Here is a 20,282-nt window from a genome sequence, read left to right as displayed (position 1 = left end):
TACCCCACCAAAATGAAACCCCCCATTAGCTGCTTTGAATGGGTCATCCCGTTGTGGAATGTTTCATTTATCCAGACGTCTCCAAATCGATTTCTCGTCATTCATCCCCTGCCTGCCTCTCTGATTCTATTACTGTCCCTTCCCTTTGCAGGTTACAATGAAGCGCGTTCTGTGCCAAGTAAGTATCTTTCAGAACTGAAAAGGTCATAAAGCTTTGCAAAGTTAGGAGAGAAGAGGGAGTGATGACGCCTGTTTAGACACCTTTTCATTGGTTGATATTATAATTGAACTAAAATTAGAAATAAGGCACACATTTTTCACACTGAAAGTAACTGCCGAGCTGCCAAGGGAAGTGGTGGATTCTCCATCTCTTGATATCTTCACATCAAGACTGGATACCTTCCTGGGAGAGCTGCTTAGTCAAACACAAGTTACTGGCCTCTGTACAGGGGTAGCTGGATGAAGTTCTAAGATTGGTGTTATATAGGAGGCTGCACTAGATAATCTAACAGTCTCTTTTGGCCTGAACATCCATGCATTTATTAATTAGCTCTCCTAAGGTTTTCCTTTAACCATCTGGTATGGAATATTGACACTACACCGGGTTAATGCATTTTAGTGTGTTTTGGGGAGTAATACCTGTCTTTAAGTTAAAACTGTTATTCACCATTTTCCCAGCTACGATGCCAACTGCAACCAGTGCTCCTGCTCCAACAGTCGAACATTTCACAGTGAACTTCACCATAACCAATCTCCAGTACACTTCCCAACTAGGAACCCCCAATTCCTTGAAATTCAATAATACCGAGAAAGTGCTGACCTCTTTGGTAAGTGTGTCTAAGTCCAAGTCATGTCCAGTCTTTTGGGGGGGCTGCAATTATCTCTGTGTGATGGACTCATGAAATCCTCTCTTTTGCTAGCTTGACCCACTGCTCACAAACAGCAGCATCGGCTCAGACTACAAAGGATGCAAAGTGATAGCTTATAGGTAAGAACAGTGGGGAGAAGGCTTTTCATTTTATATCGTATTTACTATTTATTCTGCTTGATTCTTTATTTATTAAAAGTATAACATGATCCCGTCACAATTGCCCCTTGGCACATATGCCTCACTGAGAAATAATACTGTGCCCTATTTTAAGTTAACTAAACAGATCGTTATCCCTAAAAGAGGCAAATCAGATTCACCTCCCTCCATGGGAAAGGTCGGGGGGAACTGATGGGGCTTATGCCACACCCTAAAGTTCAACACACTTTGATTCTGTTGGACCAAGGAGGTGTTTGTAAACTCCAGGGCCTTCCTGAAAATGCATCGTCCTCATCCACCAAAGGTAGACTGGTAGCAAGTGCATCCCGACTAACCAGCTTCACAATGACACACAAGAATGGAGGCGGCCTATGCTATATGGTTATCATTTGCCTTATGGCTGACAGCATCGGCCATGCTTGTTAAATTTAATTAGAGAGGAAGGATGGCACCTTGGAGGCCTGGGTTCCATTCCCTGCTCTGCCACAACCATTCACTGTGACCTTGGGTGAGTCACTTAAGTCTCTCTGACTCACCTCCCAATTTGTAAACTGGGGATAATCATACTGCTGCTCCTCCCAGCGGTATTGTGAGGATAAATACATTAAAAAGTGTGAGGCTCTTGGATACTAGAGCAATGAGGGCCCAACAAGTACCTTAGATCAACAACTAATATGTGAATCTATCCTTGTTAATGTTAGCTTTGTGAGGGGAAAACAAACCTTCTCTACTTTATTATTTTTCTGCAGACTTAACATGCTGCAGATTTCAGAGGATTTTACCTGATGGTCTGTGGGCAGCAACTGCATTGAGAACCAACCATTTGGGGTGGAGGGGAGGGCAGGTAGGGAGTGAGAAGGGGAAATGGGTCCAGGAGAGGATTTCTCTCTCACAAAGTGGTCGACAGATTTAAAACGTTGGCAAACCCACTAGCTACCTTACCTAGCATTTTATTTCATCTCCTGAAGCTTTTTAAAATTTTCCAAAGTTATAAATGGATAGGAAAAAAAAATCACATGAAACTTCCTTGTTCTGTTGTCCCCAGCCCTGTGAAGAATGGTGACGGCACACGCGTCGATGCCCTCTGCACCTACCGAAAGGACTTCACCAGACCCAAGTTTGACAGAGCGAAGGTTTACCATGAGCTGAGCAACAAAACAAGAGACATCACTAAATTAGGTCCTTACAACCTGGACAACAGCAGTCTCTACGTCAATGGTAAATAACTAACGGCCTCTTGTTCATTGCTGTGGCAGGCACGGTGTTAAGAATGGAAAAAGCAATGTAACACTCTGCAACACAAGCACAATTCACTGTATACATACAGCTACATCCACTGTGCGCAGCTTCTTCCATACCCTGCGTGCTCCGTTTATGTGTACACTGCATCTAATAATTTACATGCCTGGAGTGGCTTTAAATCCAAGCCATTACACTGCGGCTATTAGCTTTCTGCATCACACACCAATTAATTCCCAAGAGCTGTGAAGCAGCATTGGAATCTTCAGCGCTTGGCTTCTGGCGGTCCATTCCTGAGTTATCTGTTTTATGCTCTTTCGTTTTTTAGTCTCTCTGTCCATAGCCCTGTTTCTTAATGATAATCTCTGTTCCTTTCCAGAATACAACGAAGCACTTCTTGGACCGAGTAAGTGTTTTATCAAATTAATTCATATTAAAGCTCTCAAAGGAAACTTAGTGGGGAAGGAATCCTCGAAAGCCCTGTAGAAGTGTAGAGTTCTGTTGGGACTGAGGGGGTCTTTGAGGGTGCAGACGGCTTTGTTTATTGCTATGTTATGATCCTTTCTCTCCTATATCACAGCTCTGAGCCTAACTACCCCCCAGAGTCCAACAGCTGGGCATTTCACACTGAACGTCACCTTAACCAACCTCCGCTACACCACAGACCTGGGGACACCGGGTTCCCGCAAATTCAATTCTACAGAGAAAACAATACTCTATTATGTAAGTCTGACAGACAAACGCTGCCCGGCCTGTTTCATTTGTTGGCTCTTGTTCTCTCCCCTTTGCACACCCCCATTTTCCCCCCGCACACGTGTCGGACTAAGGAAATTATCTTTTCCTTGGCAGATTGAGCCTCTGCTCAGAAACAGCAGCATTGGCCCTATCTACACTGGATGCAAAGTGATGGCATTTAGGTAAGGCTGGTATACTTCTTCAGTTACGCCGCAGTGTAGGGCTTCATGTACATTTGATGGACACGCTAATAACTAACAATCTATAGTTCCTTTCCTTTTCCATTTTCTTTAATATTTAAAATATCCATGTATCTAACCACCACCAGTGTCCGGCATTTAGTACCTGGGAACCAGCGTCATGAAAGCTGCTGTGATTTCTGAGATACCCTTTTTTTCATAAGATTGATTTCATAATGATATTGTGATGTTTCCATAAGCTTCCTTTAAATCCAAATTCAAACCATTATCCTGTCCCTCTGAATAGTGCGGCTTGAGTTTAGTTGGTTCTGTTTAATATCATATCGAGGACCGAACACAGACAAGGGCACTAACTAACAGAAATCTCCATAACGTCTGATTTCCTAGGTCGGTGAAGAACAGGGATGACACAGGAGTAGACGCCTTGTGCAGCTACAGGAATGAGCCCACAGCTCCCAAGTTTGACAGAGTGAAGGTTTACCGTGAGCTGAGCAGCATGACAAAGGACATCACCAAGTTAGGGCAATACAACCTGGAGAACAAGAGCCTCTATGTCAATGGTAATCGGATGATGGTCTCACACCTCCGGGGAGCTCTCACATCGCTCCTGGGTTTAACGCACATGAATAAAAAAGATGAAACCTCTGAAAAATCTACACAAAAAAATGACATCCACACAGCAGAGAAGTCAGTCCAGACTTGAGGAAAATATTTGTGAGCTCAGAAAACAGCTGATTTCTTTACGCCCCATGGAAACACTCCTTCATTGGGGTGACAGCTGCCATAGTAGGACAAGATAAATTCCCCAGAAGACGGAAAGGGGACATGGAAAATACAGGAAAGTGAGAGCTGGTCTTAGGCTCCCATTCGGCAGGGCATTTAAGCACTTCCTTAACTTTAAGCACGGAAGTGTCCCATTTATGTTTATGGAATAAAACGTGCTTAAAGATGAGCACAAGCCTAAGAGCTTTGCTGAATCAGGGCCTTATTTAAGAACATGGGTAAAATGGTCACAAACACTTAAGTAATTTAGGAGACCAAGTCCCATGGATTGGCAGGATTTAGGCTTCTGAGTCCTACAGGAACTTCTAAAATTTTTACCTTACGGCCCATTTTTAGAAGTGACTTGAGCGATGTAGGAGACTAGGTCCCAGCGACAATCACTGGGATTTAATCTCCTAAATCATGTAGGTATTTTTGAGCTTTTATCCCAACAGTACACACAGCTTTTCTCTCCGAGTTGCAGTTCTTTGAGATTATAGTAAAATACACCCGTTCTTAAGCAACGGGGTTTCTTATTTGATAGATACACATCTACAGCACTTGGCTTCTGGCGGTCCATTCCTGAGTTATCTGTTTTATGATCTTCTTTCGGTTTTAGTCTCTCTGTCCATAACCCTGTTTCTTAATGATAATTTCTGTTCCTTTCCAGAATACAACGAAGCACTTCTTGGACCGAGTAAGTGTTTTATCAAATTAATTCATATTAAAGCTCTCAAAGGAAACTTAGTGGGGAAGGAATCCTCGAAAGCCCTGTAGAAGTGTAGAGTTCTGTTGGGACTGAGGGGGTCTTTGAGGGTGCAGACGGCTTTGTATATTGCTATGTTATGATCCTTTCTCTCCCATATCACAGCTCTGAGCCTAACCACCCCCCAGAGTCCAACAGCTGGGCATTTCACACTGAACATCACCTTAACCAACCTCCGCTACACCACAGACCTGGGGACACCGGGTTCCCGCAAATTCAATTCTACAGAGAAAACAATACTCTATTATGTAAGTCTGACAGACAAACGCTGCCCGGCCTGTTTCATTTGTTGGCTCTTGTTCTCTCCCCTTTGCACACCCCCATTTCCCCCCTGCACACGTGTCGGACTCAGGAAATTATCTTTTCCTTGGCAGATTGAGCCTCTGCTCAGAAACAGCAGCATTGGCCCTATCTACACTGGATGCAAAGTGATGGCATTTAGGTAAGGATGGAATATTCTTCAGTTACGCTGCAGTGTAGGGCTTCATGTACATTCAATGGACACGCTAATAACTAACAATGTATAGTCGCTTTTCCATTTTCTTCAGTATTTAAAATATCCATGTATCTAACCACCACCAGTGGCCGGCATTTAGTACCCGGGAACCAGCGTCATGAAAGCTGCTGTGATTTCTGAGATACCTTTTTTCTCATAACATTGATTTCATAATGATATATTCAAACAATTATCCTGTCCCTCTGGATAGTGCAGCTTGAGTTTAGTTGGTTCTGTTTAATATCATATTGAGGATCGAACACAGACAAGGGCACTAACTAACAGAAATCTCCATAACGTCTGATTTCCTAGGTCGGTGAAGAACAGGGATGACACAGGAGTAGACGCCTTGTGCAGCTACAGGAATGAGCCCACAGCTCCCAAGTTTGACAGAGTGAAGGTTTATCGTGAGCTGAGCAGCATGACAAAGGACATCACCAAGTTAGGGCAATACAACCTGGAGAACAAGAGCCTCTATGTCAATGGTAATCGGATGATGGTCTCACACCTCCGGGGAGCTCTCACATCGCTCCTGGGTTTAATGTGCATGAATAAAAAAGATGAAACCTCTGAAAAATCTACACAAAAAAATGACATCCACACAGCAGAGAAGTCAGTCCAGACTTGAGGAAAATATTTGTGAGCTCGGAAAACAGCTGATTTCCTTACACCCCATAGAAACATTCCTTCATTGGGGCGACAGCTGCCATAGTCGGACAAAATAAATTCCCGAAGAGACGGAAAGGGGAAAATACAGGAAAGTGAGAGATGGCCTGCTTGGGCCTTAGGCTCCCATTCGCCAGGGCATTTAAGCACATCCTTAACTTTAAGCACGGAAGTGTCCCGTTTATGTTTATGGAATAACACGTGCTTAAAGGTGAGCATGAGCCTAAGACCTTTGCTGAATCGGGGCCTTATTTAAGAACATGGGTAAAATGGTCGCAAACACTTAAGTGACCTAGGAGACCAAGTCCCATGGATTGACAGGATTTAGGCTTCTGAGTCCTACAGGCACTTCTAAAATTTTTACCTTAAGTCCCATTTTTAGAAGTGACTTGAGCGATGCAGGAGACTAGGTCCCAGCAACAATCACTGGGATTTAATCTCCTAAATCATGTAGGTATTTTTGAGCTTTTATCCCAATAGCTTTTCTCTCCAAGTTGCGGTTCTTTGAGATTATAGTAAAATACACCCGTTCTTAAGCAACGGGGTTTCTTATTTGATAGATACACATCTACAGCGCTCGGCTTCTGGCCGTCCATTCCTGAGTTATCTGTTTTATGATCCTCTTTCGTTTTTTAGTCTCTCTGTCCATAACCCTGTTTCTTAATGATAATCTCTGTTCCTTTCCAGAATACAACGAAGCACTTCTTGGACCGAGTAAGTGTTTTATCAAATTAATTCATATTAAAGCTCTCAAAGGAAACTTAGTGGGGAAGGAATCCTCGAAAGCCCTGTAGAAGTGTAGAGTTCTGTTGGGACTGAGGGGGTCTTTGAGGGTGCAGACGGCTTTGTATATTGCTATGTTATGATCCTTTCTCTCCTATATCACAGCTCTGAGCCTAACCACCCCCCAGAGTCCAGCAGCTGGGCATTTCACACTGAACGTCACCTTAACCAACCTCCGCTACACCACAGACCTGGGGACACCGGGTTCCCACAAATTCAATTCTACAGAGAAAACAATACTCTATTATGTAAGTCTGACAGACACGCTGCCCGGCCTGTTTCATTTGTTGGCTCTTGTTCTCTCCCCTTTGTACACCCCCATTTTCCCCCCGCACACTTGTCAGACTCAGGAAATTATCTTTTCCTTGGCAGATTGAGCCTCTACTCAGAAACAGCAGCATTGGCCCTATCTACACTGGATGCAAAGTGATGGCATTTAGGTAAGGCTGGTATACTTCTTCAGTTATGCTGCAGTGTAGGGCTTCATGTACATTTGATGGACACGCTAATAACTAACAATCTATAGTTCCTTTCCTTTTCCATTTTCTTTAATATTTAAAATATCCATGTATCTAACCACCACCAGTGTCCGGCATTTAGTACCTGGGAACCAGCGTCATGAAAGCTGCTGTGATTTCTGAGATACCCTTTTTTTCATAAGATTGATTTCATAATGATATTGTGATGTTTCCATAAGCTTCCGTTAAATCCAAATTCAAACCATTATCCTGTCCCTCTGAATAGTGCGTCTTGAGTTTAGTTGGTTCTGTTTAATATCATATTGAGGAGCGAACACAGACAAGGGCACTAACTAACAGAAATCTCCATAACGTCTGATTTCCTAGGTCGGTGAAGAACAGGGATGACACAGGAGTAGACGCCTTGTGCAGCTACAGGAATGAGCCCACAGCTCCCAAGTTTGACAGAGTGAAGGTTTACCGTGAGCTGAGCAGCATGACAAAGGACATCACCAAGTTAGGGCAATACAAGCTGGAGAACAAGAGCCTCTATGTCAATGGTAATCGGATGATGGTCTCACACCTCCAGGGAGCTCTCACATCGCTCCTGGGTTTAACGCACATGAATAAAAAAGATGAAACCTCTGAAAAATCTACACAAGAAAATGACATCCACACAGCAGAGAAATCAGTCCAGACTTGAGGAAAATATTTGTGTGCTCGGAAAACAGCTGATTTCCTTACATCCCATGGAAACACTCCTTCATTGGGGTGACAGCTGCCATAGTCGGACAAAATAAATTCCCGAAGAGATGGAAAGGGGAAAATACAGGAAAGTGAGAGACGGCCTGCTTGGGCCTTAGGCTCCCATTCGCCAGGGCATTTAAGCACATCCTTAACTTTACGCACAGAAGTGTCCTGTTTATGTTTATGGAATAAAACGTGCTTAAAGATGAGCACAAGCCTAAGAGCTTTGCTGAATCGGGGCCTTATTTAAGAACATGGGTAAAATGGTCACAAACACTTAAGTTACCTAGGAGACCAAGTCCCATGGATTGACAGGATTTAGGCTTCTGAGCCCTACAGGCACTTCTAAAATTTTTACCTTAAGTCCCATTTTTAGAAGTGACTTGAGCGATGTAGGAGACTAGGTCCCAGCGACAATCACTGGGATTTAATCTCCTAAATCATGTAGGTATTTCTGAGCTTTTATCCCAACAGTACACACAGCTTTTCTCTCCGAGTTGCAGTTCTTTGAGATTATAGTAAAATACACCCGTTCTTAAGCAACGGGGTTTCTTATTTGATAGATACACATCTACAGCGCTCGGCTTCTGGCCGTCCATTCCTGAGTTATCTGTTTTATGATCCTCTTTCGTTTTTTAGTCTCTCTGTCCATAGCCCTGTTTCTTAATGATAATCTCTGTTCCTTTCCAGAATACAACGAAGCACTTCTTGGACCGAGTAAGTGTTTTATCAAATTAATTCATATTAAAGCTCTCAAAGGAAACTTAGTGGGGAAGGAATCCTCGAAAGCCCTGTAGAAGTGTAGAGTTCTGTTGGGACTGAGGGGTCTTTGAGGGTGCAGACGGCTTTGTATATTGCTATGTTATGATCCTTTCTCTCCCATATCACAGCTCTGAGCCTAACCACCCCCCAGAGTCCAGCAGCTGGGCATTTCACACTGAACGTCACCTTAACCAACCTCCGCTACACCACAGACCTGGGGACACCGGGTTCCCGCAAATTCAATTCTACAGAGAAAACAATACTCTATTATGTAAGTCTGACAGACAAACGCTGCCCGGCCTGTTTCATTTGTTGGCTCTTGTTCTCTCCCCTTTGCACATCCCCATTTCCCCCCTGCACACGTGTCGGACTCAGGAAATTATCTTTTCCTTGGCAGATTGAGCCTCTGCTCAGAAACAGCAGCATTGGCCCTATCTACACTGGATGCAAAGTGATGGCATTTAGGTAAGAGTTCTGTTGTAGGGGTGGTGCCATTCTCTTGACAGACACTAATTGGACCAAGACCCCAGCTGGTTGTTAAGCAGCATAATTCTTGATAACCCCCGTTTCCCCCAACTGAGATCTGCCCACGTGTCTTTACGACTTAATTCTTCCTCCCTTGGCGCCTGTATATTAATGTTCATATTGCAATTGGGATAGTCAGTCCAACTCACCCCCTTAAACCTTCACGATTTCACTTTATTATTGGTTCTGTCAATTAACCCCCCCCCCAACTCTGCCATGCAGCTGTTGTGATTGTGAATGAAGACTGACTGTGGCTGGGTTTCTCAATCGCCAGCTTTCGCAGTAACATAAATAAGGCAGGTGATTTTCTGTCCACGTCAGCCGGATCTTAAAGCCCACCTGTGATTCTCTAGGTCTATGAATAATAAGGACACCGGGATCAATGCAGTCTGCAGCTACATGAACAACTCCACAGTCACCACGTTTGACAGAGTGAAGCTCTATCATGAGCTGAGCGGCATGACAAAGGGCATCACCACGCTAGGACCCTACACCCTGGAGAAGAACAGCCTTTATGTGAATGGTAAACATCCAGAGAGAACATCCAGCGGTGCATTAGGGGTCACCTGGAGACTTTAATTCATGCTTTCACTTCATCGGGGCTTGAGCTGTCTAGCAGCACATGATGAACTTCCCCTTCCATCAATGATTTCCAGTTTATGGCAGTCCATAGGCTTTGGCACAAGGACTAAGCCAGTCCAGCATATTGGTGCTTTCACGGAGGTTCTTCATTTAGCTAATAGCTAGGTTAAAAAGCTCACTGCTAAATGAAACACAGACCCACTCCGATTGCCTTTGGTTAGGTGGATAAAACTGCTGTCAAAAACCACCCTTAACCGTTTATTTTTTCAAATTTATTTATTTAGGTTTCCGCCTCTCAGACATAGCTACTGCTACAGAACCTCCTTCCACAGTGGCTCCAGAGAATGTGGGGTATCTGCTCAACTTCAGAATAATCAATGTAAACCTAACCAACCCAGACCCGAAGTCTTCGGCCTACCAAGCATTACAGAAAGACATTGCTGACAAGGTGAGATGCCACCTTTCAGAAGCCATCTTGGCTATTCCATCTGATTTTCACACCAACTTCCAGGAACAGTTTGATAAATTTTAATGGTTGACCTTCAAAATGTGGACAAAGAAATTGGCAGTGTTTCAAATTTCAACCAGCTCTGCTGCTGCCAGTCCCAATAGTGCCTGTGCGTTGTGTAACATAATTCATGAGAAGCTGCAGGATTTGTTACGTTAGAGGGGGGTCTGCATGCTTCAGAGCAACCACAAGACTGGATCATCTCTAAAAGAGACAAGGCAGAGGCCATCTATTAAACCCAGCCTGTTGGCACCTGTACCTTAATGACCAAATTTAGGAGTAGGCACAAACTGATCCCAACATATACAGGCGTAACCCACCGGTGAGTGTGCGACAGGTCCTCCTCCACGCCTGATCCACAGAATACATGAGTCTGTTACACCTCTACCTAGAGAAAGAGCAATTGATGCTCTTAACTCTGCAAGTTGCCGGTTCAGTCGCTGGAGTGTTAACCAAGATGGCAGCCAATGATCATCTCTATTGGTGACGGGAAAAGATGAGAAGGGCTGCCATGCTCAAAGTCAAGTTGGAACCATGAGAACACTTACCACACGATGCACATTTCAAATATAAAACCAGTCACATCCTCAACCATGTCCTGTTGCCCTAAAGCATCAGGCATGAGGTCACCCCTTACTTCTGGAAATATCTAATGGCATGTTTCTTTCAGATTAACCAGCTGTACAGAAAGAGTGACCTTCAAGGCGGATTCCTGGTCTGCAGTGTCACAGGCTTGAGGTTTGTGCTACGATTCAGTTTTGTTTATTAAAGTGCGCGGATGCTCATGCCTTTCCCCGTGTCCCCTGCTCCCTTGCAGAATTCCTCTCTGCTCCAAAGTTTGACATGCAGTTTAATTCCCGCCCTGTCTGAATAACTCACAGGAGCCACTCCCTTACCTCTTCATTCTCACGCACATGCCCAGGGTTTAAATATCAGGGATTAAAATCAGTAAGAGGCTTGAGGCCGTGCACCATGCTGTAGTTGATCTGAGAGTGAGTCATAAACTCTGGGTATTAAGGGACAGATGAGCTGGAGATGGACTCCTCTCCAAGAACATTCCTGGGTTCAGCTCCGCCGGCCCCTGGAAGCACTGCTAGTGCCAACAGAACTGTCACCAAACTACCTGTTTCCTTACTTGGCATTTCATGCAATTAGCATTCTTCACAAAACTGGGGTCGTAGGGAGACTCAGGGGCTGGGTCACGACACCCCCCTCACCCCTCTCACATCCAGGGAACTAGTCTGAATCTATCCCACGTTGGAGGGTCAGTGGCCCGTGGGGAATGAACTGGGTGGCTCTTACTCTAGTTCCCACTAGACAAGTCTCCACATCAAACCCTCCACCACCCCCCGCCCCCCGGTATACTTAACTGGGATTTTCCAAGGGAGTTAAGCACCCGGCTCCCATTGACTTTCATGGGGATTTAAGCACCTTCAGGGCCCCTTTGAAAATCCCAGCGCTTGTTGGCAATCTCAGCAGAGGACAAGGATGGAATGGATCATAGAGATAAAACCCCTCCTTTCTTTTAGCCCCCAGAGCTGGCCCCTACCGGTTTAGGAACACTGGTGTGAGACTTTGTAAGGGGAGCAGGTGGCTGGTCTGTGGATAAAGAGCAATCTCATGTCTCCAGGGCTACATCCAGCACCCGCTTTCTGTAAAACCTCCATGAACATTTCAAATAGCAGCATGGCCCATAAAAAGGGGATCATCTGAGGGCCGATTTGTTTAAGAGCCTTGACCTCTCTGCCCCCAGGATTGGCTCTGTAGTGGTCGACTGCAACTGCTACTTCAAGCCAGCACCCAACCGCAGTGAGGAGACCGTTCTAAGCGCATTTCAGAATGGAACGAGGAATGCAAGCGCACAATGGCTGGGAGGCAGCTACCAGCTGCAGGGAGCCAGGGTGAATGGTACGTAAGCCATACAGAAGAGCTGGCTGCCCAACTTTCATTCTGGTTAATGCAAATCCCCGCGGCAGATGAGAACGTCTCTGCCTTTCTTCTCTTCCACCGAGAAGTCTCTACCTCCCTGGTCCAAGCCGGTGAATTCCCAGAGCGTACGTGCCAGGTTTTTGGCCCATTACGTTTGGCTCAATCCAACATGTCGGGTCCCCAGTGACACGCTCAGTCTTTCATTGTTAGACAAGGGGAGGGGTAACTGAAACCATTCCTTGGGATTTCAGAAAGTTTGGATGTTTTGAATAAAGAAAAGGATGTACGAAATCCCCAAGAAATGACAGGAAGGTTTTTAAACACTAGAGGACTGGGGCTTTCAAAGTGGATTAAGGGAGTTTGGCACCCAAATCCTACTGAAATTCAAGTTCAGCTAATGCCTCAAGGCTCCTTCCAGTCTCCCCATCTTAACCAGGACAGCTCTGGTCCAATGGGCCTTTGCCGGCTTCTCTTCACTGTATTTTTGACTGCTTTCTTTTCTTTCTTCTCAGTTTTGGAGCCAGTTATTAAGCCAGTGACTCAGCTGCCCGTCAGTGCTCAGCGAGAGACTTTCAGGTTAAACTTCACCATCACTAACCTCTTCTACTCGTCCGAACTGAAACAACCCAGTTCAAATCTTCATCGACTGAACAAGCAGATGATTGAGAAAGCGGTAAAGTTCTACGGGTCTGCAAATGGGCCCGATCCTGATCCCTTGGGAATTTTGCCCTTGGTTTCACTCCTTTCTCTTGTTCAAACATAATTTGATACACTCCTGTTTGTGCCCACGTGGCAATCATTCTTTTTTCCTTTTCCACCCAGCTTGACAATATTTTCAGAAATAGCAGTGTCCAGAAGTACTTCGCTGGCTGTTCAGTTGAAAGCTTTAGGTATGTCTCTTCTCACGGGCTGCATCACACAAAAACTGTTGTTCTTTCAATTCCAATGAAATGTTTATTGAAAGTCTCACTCAGGAGCCTGTGCTGGTTCATGTTATTTGAGGGTATTGCGTTCGTCTGTCTGCCCTAGCCCAAACCTCAGGGAGATGAATGGAGGGTGTTCACTGGAGGGAAAAGAAAATCACATTCCTTTTTTTGCCTTGCCTCAATTGTTTCTGCAAATGCCAAAAAAAGTGCTTTTATTTGTGCTGGGAAAGTCATTTTCATGCACAACTCAGCTCTAGGCAAAAACAGATAATTTCACCCACATCTAAAACTCAAAATTAAGCAGCTTTGCAAAAGCGTAATGAAAATTGACCAGCCCAGGCACAAAACCCACTAACCCGCCTTTCTCCACAATCCCAGATGATAATTGGGGTGGAGTTGGGGGGGGAGGCAAGAGTTTGTCTAGCAGAAAAATGACTTGTCCAGGGTGAATGGAATTTTGTAAGACTAACAGCAGCTCCTCCCTCTTTCTAAGAAGAGAGGTAATTTAAAGGTGAAAACCGCCCTGCGAGCTAACAAAACATTGCTCTGAGATCTGCATGCATGAGCTGAGCACGAACACCGCCCTGACCTGTTTATCACTCTTTCATTGACTTTCATCCCTGTTTCACGCTCCTGGACTAGCTCGCTCAGTAAATGTCAGCGTGCTCTGTTGTGTGCCTCCCCCATCATCAATGGCTGGTGGCTTGTCTTTTCCAGGCCCATCTCTGGGAAAACGTACACTGGTATTAACGCCATCTGCAAATTTACGCTGGACAGCACCTCCAGGGCCTTTCAAAGAGAAGAAGTGTATGAGGAGTTTAAACGTCTCACCAACGGAGGCACTCAGCTAGGGGACAGCTACACGCTAGACAAGGACAGCTTGCTTGTTAATGGTGAGAGGCAGGGCAGAGCCCTGGAAACTAGAGCAAGTTGCTGCGGTTGAGGTTCTGCTGGAATTTTTGAACCTGCTTTCTCGCTGTTCTCCTTTTCTTCACAAGTTCCTCTTTCCTTTCCAGATTATTCTCCTCTCAACACAATGGCAGGAGAGCCTGGTAGATCGGGTAAGTGTTTTTTGAGAAGCAATTCACGTTAAAGGTACTGAACAAACGTGAAGCGTCAGAAAGTTAGTACAGAACATGCCCAGACGTGGGTTTAGACTCACATCACCATGGCTTCGGGGAAAAGAGTGTAGAGAACTGGCTTTCCCGGCACGGAGCCAGCACTCAAGCAGGAGCAGTTAGAATCATGGATGAGTAGCCGGTACAGATACCTTGGGGCCAGCACAACTGTCACAGTTGTTCCAGTCACCATTTGGGCCTGTAAAACTCGACCTCGCCAATATTGGCAGCAAACAAATGCAAAAGAGCCATGAGCCTGGCCATGGTGAATCCATTACACACTTGGGACTCATGGGAAATCCTTGCATTATCCACCTAGCACTACAGCGTATCCACCAAACACCACATCCTGGGGAGCAGCAGCACCCGCTTCCCCTGCACCACCAGGCTTCTCCTCAGGCCTAGAGAGACAGGGCCGGCTTTATGACCCACGGGGCCCGATTGGAATACTCGGCGGCGGTCCGGGGCTTTGGAGGCAGGGGGAATCCACTCCGGGTCTTCCGCGGCACCGAAGGACCCCCCGCTGTCGAAATGCCGCTGAAGACCCCCAGAGCAGGGCCCCCTTAGACGCGGGCGCAGGGCCGTCTTCAGCGCGGGGCCCGATTCCAGGGAATCGGTGGAATCGGCGTAAAGCCGGCCCTGTAGAGAGTCAGAGTTTGAGGCCAGAGGGGACCACCAGGTTATCTAGTCTGACTGCCTGTACATCACAGGCCTCCAGCCCCACCTAGCTACCCCCCACCCTGCCCACCAGCCAGAATTAGATCCAAGTGTTACAGGCCTCAGGAGACTAACCTACTGCATGCCACAGGCAGAGAACAGGAAGGCCCGAGATGCACCGAGAGACCTGATCAATGGTGAAGAGGGGAGTTTGCTATCCAGGAACCATCCAGTCCTGGGCCTTTCTGCTGCAGCTGCCAATAGAGGGCCCAATTAGTGCCCGTTGCAGTGGCGTTTTACCAACATGGACATTTTGCACTAGAAACTCACAGGCCACTGCACATCCATCCCATGATTATGGCTCTTAAAGAGAAGTAACCCTGAAAAGACATAGGGAGCATTTAACATCAGCTTTTTTCCCCTCCCACATTTTCAAACTGCCCCTTTAAGTTGACAAGTGCCCTTGAAATTTGGCCGTAGCCAGAATTCTGCCAAATCACCCGCCGGGCCTTGTGTGTAATCTTGTTTCAGACCCAAATGACTGTGAATTTAGAGATCTGTAATTCGTCCTCTTGTCCTTCCAGAGCTCCCATTCTGGGCCATAATCCTCATCTGCCTCTCGGCATTGCTTGGCTTGATTCTCCTCCTCCTCGTGTGTTTCTTGGTAAGTGGCCACTCTGCTGTCCTGCTTCTCAGATTCACAGGTACCATTGTGGCCCAGTGGCTGGAAAGAAGGGAATTAGGGAATCGGGCATGCTGGCTGATTTAGACACATTGAAAGTAAATCCTACCAATAAACTAGTAAGCTAAGAGCAAACAGGGAACACAAGTGGGCTGGCAATATGCATGGGAAAACAATAAGCATTTTGGACCAAATCCTCCCTGCTTTACTCGTGTGACTTCCATGGGGCCTGCTCACATGAGCGAGGAGAGGAATATGGCCCATTGAATACGTTATTAAGGAAGAAGGTTGAAAAGCATAAAGGAGGGATATGGAAAAAAACAGGAAAGTGGAGGTAAGGTCAACCCCCCAAAAGACCAGTGGCTTCTTTTTCTTGCTCTTCTTAGACACTCTCCCATCCCTAAATCTCTGCAGAATGGTGAGGACACAGAGCTACTGAATGCAGAAAGTTCAATAGCTTTACACAAATGACCAGCTTCAGGAACTGCACTGAATACTTCCCATTCCAACTTCTTAGCAATAGGAAGAAAGCTGAAGTCCCCTTCCAGGGTCAGACTCCAGCTGCATCTCTGCTGCACAGGATGTGGATGGTTGGATCCTCCGCTAATCTCCCAACAAGGATACTACTGGGGGGCCTGAGGGTAGGGAGGAAAGCGTCTCCTTTTTAGTGTCCTCTGTTTCCAGGGCTCTCACAACCCAAGCTGTGTATCCTTCTTTCCAGATAGGCCACCAAAGGTTGCAAAGAGAAAACTGGTTAATTGTACGCAGATGTTCAAGAAGGAAACAGCTGGCCATTCTGAACAGGGAACTTTGGAAAGGAGAGACACTTAGGGCAGGTCTACACTATGGGGCTAAGTTGACCGAAGTTACGCAACTCCAGCTACGTGAATAATGGAGCTGGAGTCGACGTACCTTAGGTTGACTTATTGCAGTGTCTGCACCGCGCTGAGAGTTTCTCCCGTCGACTTACCTTATGTTTCTCATTCCGGTGGAGTACCGGAGTCGACGAGACAGTGATCGGCGGTCGATTTAGCGGGTCTTCACTAGACCCACTAAATCGACCCCCGGTGGATCGATCACTGCATGTTGATCCCCCCTCTGGAAACAAGCCCTTAGGGGCTGAAACTGGAGCTTTGCCATGGATTGGCTTTGTGGCCTTGGGTCAGTCATTTTACCTCTCTGCCTCTGAGTCACATCATCTGTAAAATGAGGATAATATCTACCGACCTGGTAAAGCACTCTTAAGCCCTCAGAGGAAAGGTGATACAAAGGTTCACGTTTCTCGCATTAACGTTGCTTTCTTCCCACCAGATTGCCTTTTGTCTGAGAAGAAAGGGAGGCCTGTACGACGTCCAACAGAGCATATACGGGGTCTATTTCCCACATCTGGACATGAGAAAAATGCACTGACGAACGTATTGCTGAGACGAACTCCTTGCACTCAGAAGTCTCTCTTCTCACTGACTCATTCATCCACCAAGAGAGAAAAAATGTTTACAACTGCAGTAAAGAATGTTCTATTTTTCCCTTAGTAAATTATGATTAGCCTGAGACACATCTTTCCTTGTGGCCTTTATACAGAAGAAAACCTTTGCACTGATCCCAGCAATTATTTGTGGAAAACTGCCAGCAATGAAGATGTGTTGGGGATAGATATTTATTTTTGTATGCACTGTGGGATTTTGAGCAAATGTTATACATCCAAAAAAATAAAACAGAAAATGAAGTGAATGCTAGATGTATGCAGTCTACAGGGCTCCTCAGTGTTATGCAGTTTTTCTGAAGGGGGAGACTAAAATTATGCTCATTTATGGTGTTTTAGTTACTGACTATTGTAAATGAACAAACCGAAGAAAAAAGCACTTTAATTCTACTTTGGTTTTTTTCTGCTTTATCATTTAAAAATTATATGTGTATGTATTTTAAACAAATGAGAAAAATAATTTTATATTTTAAATGATGCCAGGAGAGGCTTTTTTTTTTTTTGGTTAATGATGCATTGTTAAATATAATTCTTTGTGAATTTGGGAGACTGTTGTCCCATGTCACTCAGGACAGATACTGGAACACAGACTGCAATTCAGAAATAAAGTATCAGAAATCATTCCAATAAGGCTGGGAGTTTATTTTATTCAGCATCTAAGAATAATCCCTTTGTGAGGCTCTCTTTGTTTTGGGCTGGGTACCGAAGTGGCAGAGAAGTCTTTGGAGTGGGATGGAAGAAAAGATGCCTAAGTTTGGCCCTAAAGAAGCCTTGAAATAAATCCAATCAGTTTGGTCCTTCCGGGGCAGATTGTTATTAACAAGAGAGTTACTAGCATTTTCCCAGGATCGCAAGCCCAAGTCAGCAGTGGCTGAAAGCTGATACTATCCCAGAACTGTTTTTTGGTCGATGTGACACACATTGTTCCCTTCAAAAATCACCTTCAAATTAGCAGTACCGTTCCCTTCTGCTGGCAGTCTCAGTGGAGAAGCCAGGGACTGACCGGATCATGGAGACCAGATTCCTCTCTCGCCTCTCAGAGGTAATCTTGGCAGAACAAGATTGACACAGGCCAGGGCAAGATGGGGAAAACCAGCCTGGCTTTCATTCACGCTATAGAATCATAGAATCTCAGGGTTGGACGGAACCTCAGGAGGTATCTAGTCCCACCCCCGGCTCAAAGCAGGACCAACCCAGGGGTGAAAGTAACTTATAGGACTTACCGGTACTGCCGGAGTCCTGAGGGGGCGTGACCTCACCCGGAAGAGGCGTGGCCTCTCAAGATTTAAAGGCCCTGGGGCACCGGCTGTGGCTGGGAGACCCAGAGCCTTTAAATCAACCAGGGGCTCCCAGCTGAAGAGGTGACTGGGAGCCCCCCCGGGGCTCAGGGGCAAATTAAAGGGCCCGGGGCTCCGGCTGCCGGGGGGAACCCCGAGCTTTGCGGGGTTGGGGCAGGGATTTAAAGGGCTCAGAGCTCCTGTCCCTGAGGGGAGCCCCGAGCCCTTTAAATCCTGGCCCCAGCCCAGCCGCCAGAGCCGTGTCGGGGATTCAAAGGGCTCTGGGCTGCCCGCAGCCCCAGGGAGCTCTGAGCCCTTTAAATCTCAGCCGCTGCCGGGATTTAAAGGGCTCTGGGCTGCCCACAGCTGCGGGGAGCTCTGAGCCCTTTAAATCCTGGCCCCTGTCTGGCTGCCGGAGCCGCGGCCGGGATTTAAAGGGCTGCAGCTGCCCAGAGCCCTTTCAATCCCTGCCGTGGAAGCTGGTGCAGTCCAGCATGCCGTACTGACTCTTGCCGGTACGCTGGACCGGACCGGACCAGCTTACTTTCACCTCTGGACCAACCCCAACTATCTCCGTTCTGTGGACAAACAGGTCTCCAGGACTGTTGTTCTGATACCTTTTCATCGGCCTGAAATTCACACATGAAAGTCTGCTTCCAAATGCGTTCTCGCTGCCGGTACACAAATACACCCGGGGGCAGCAAACAACAGACACAATCATTATAGGCCACAGAAGGGTAACTGGGCTGAAAACACTTGTAAACAATGGAAGCAGGGGCTGTTACCACTTCACCGAACGCAACCCTGCTTTCACGAGGAGCATGTCTCATTTTCCCTCTGTGGAGCCACTCACTTCAGGCACACGCCCAGCCAAAGGCCTCAGTTCAGCAAAGCACTTGGGCACATGTGCTGAAATCCCAGAGGGAAGAGGCTCTGTGTTTTGCTGAATAGGTCTGGGATTATTCCCATGTTTAGAACAATTCTGTTAAAATTAAATCGATTCTCCCCAACCGTCCAGAAGCGCCTCCATCATTCGCCTGCTGCTTTTCTCATCCACCACAGTCACAGCGCCCCGAGAGCCAAAGGCCAGGGCTCTACTCAGCACCCTGGATGATCCATCCTAGGTACGTATCTGACCCCATCACTGTCGTACGTGAGCGTCTCACAATCATTAATACAGTGGGACCCCGTTTATCCAACCCTCCATCAGCTGGCTCTCTGTATTAACCAATCAACCAGCGCACACGCGTCCAGAAGCAGGTGACCTCACCTGCAACTGCTAGAAAGCGCTGCAGCCTTGCACTTTCCCATGCTCTGGATTATCCAACCTGGCCCCGGTCCCAATTAAGTTGGATAAACGGGGTTCTGCTGTATATTTACCCTCACGATCACCCCTGCGAGGCAGGGAAGTGCGGTTATCCCCATTATCCCCCAAGGGGATTGAGACACAGAACTCAAACCAGGTTTGTAAAGGCCCGAGGTCACACAGGAAGTTTGTGGCAGAGGAGGTTCCTTAGCCCTGGGGCTGTTGCTCCTTTGACTAATACACACTTCATACAAAAAAAACAAAACCCCCAAAAACCAAAAAACCCAAGGAGTCCTGTTACTTTAATCAACAGGGAGCTGGCCACTGTATCTGTACAATTGGATTAAACAGGCCAACGCATGGTCGTCTCTTTACTTGTCACTTTGAGGTCCTGATTCTCCATTGCCCTGCACCGAGTGCAGCCATTCACGGCAGCGCATTCACTGCCATTCTGAACCGAGAGCATTTTACACCCAAACTTTTCTCCGGTGCCACTGACTGAACAAAGTCATGGGAAACAGAAAATCAGCCGGGTCTTTCAGAACTAACTTCAAGCAAATAAAGATCCAATAAAAGATATTACCTCACCTACCCTATCGCTTTCACATCCCGGAATCAACTCGGCTACAACAACACTGCAAACATCAA

At 46.3% G+C, this 20,282-nt stretch overlaps 1 protein-coding gene across 1 annotated transcript in view; it reads left to right on the top strand.

Annotated features, from left to right (window-relative positions):
* MUC16 (mucin 16, cell surface associated) overlaps positions 1-17,531 on the top strand; it is a 42,840-nt gene extending 25,309 nt beyond the window's left edge. The window contains exons 29-57 of the mRNA XM_044999062.1: positions 152-178; positions 679-827; positions 921-988; positions 2,073-2,245; positions 2,646-2,672; positions 2,847-2,989; positions 3,116-3,183; positions 3,589-3,761; positions 4,634-4,660; positions 4,835-4,977; positions 5,104-5,171; positions 5,538-5,710; positions 6,579-6,605; positions 6,780-6,922; positions 7,047-7,114; positions 7,520-7,692; positions 8,570-8,596; positions 8,770-8,912; positions 9,039-9,106; positions 9,520-9,689; positions 10,033-10,196; positions 10,927-10,994; positions 12,010-12,164; positions 12,698-12,858; positions 13,008-13,075; positions 13,829-14,004; positions 14,128-14,172; positions 15,471-15,550; positions 16,880-17,531. Of these exons, the coding sequence (XP_044854997.1) occupies positions 152-178; positions 679-827; positions 921-988; positions 2,073-2,245; positions 2,646-2,672; positions 2,847-2,989; positions 3,116-3,183; positions 3,589-3,761; positions 4,634-4,660; positions 4,835-4,977; positions 5,104-5,171; positions 5,538-5,710; positions 6,579-6,605; positions 6,780-6,922; positions 7,047-7,114; positions 7,520-7,692; positions 8,570-8,596; positions 8,770-8,912; positions 9,039-9,106; positions 9,520-9,689; positions 10,033-10,196; positions 10,927-10,994; positions 12,010-12,164; positions 12,698-12,858; positions 13,008-13,075; positions 13,829-14,004; positions 14,128-14,172; positions 15,471-15,550; positions 16,880-16,978 (3,074 nt within the window). The 3' untranslated portion in view covers positions 16,979-17,531. The remainder of the gene's footprint in view (positions 1-151; positions 179-678; positions 828-920; positions 989-2,072; positions 2,246-2,645; positions 2,673-2,846; positions 2,990-3,115; positions 3,184-3,588; positions 3,762-4,633; positions 4,661-4,834; positions 4,978-5,103; positions 5,172-5,537; positions 5,711-6,578; positions 6,606-6,779; positions 6,923-7,046; positions 7,115-7,519; positions 7,693-8,569; positions 8,597-8,769; positions 8,913-9,038; positions 9,107-9,519; positions 9,690-10,032; positions 10,197-10,926; positions 10,995-12,009; positions 12,165-12,697; positions 12,859-13,007; positions 13,076-13,828; positions 14,005-14,127; positions 14,173-15,470; positions 15,551-16,879) is intronic.
* The last annotated feature ends 2,751 nt before the right edge of the window (positions 17,532-20,282 follow it).

Source organism: Mauremys mutica, chromosome 24 (genome assembly GCF_020497125.1).
Source record: "Mauremys mutica isolate MM-2020 ecotype Southern chromosome 24, ASM2049712v1, whole genome shotgun sequence".
Taxonomy (NCBI): Eukaryota; Metazoa; Chordata; order Testudines; family Geoemydidae; genus Mauremys; species Mauremys mutica.
Note: the sequence above shows the minus strand (reverse complement) of the source record. Positions and strands in the feature narration are given on the sequence as shown.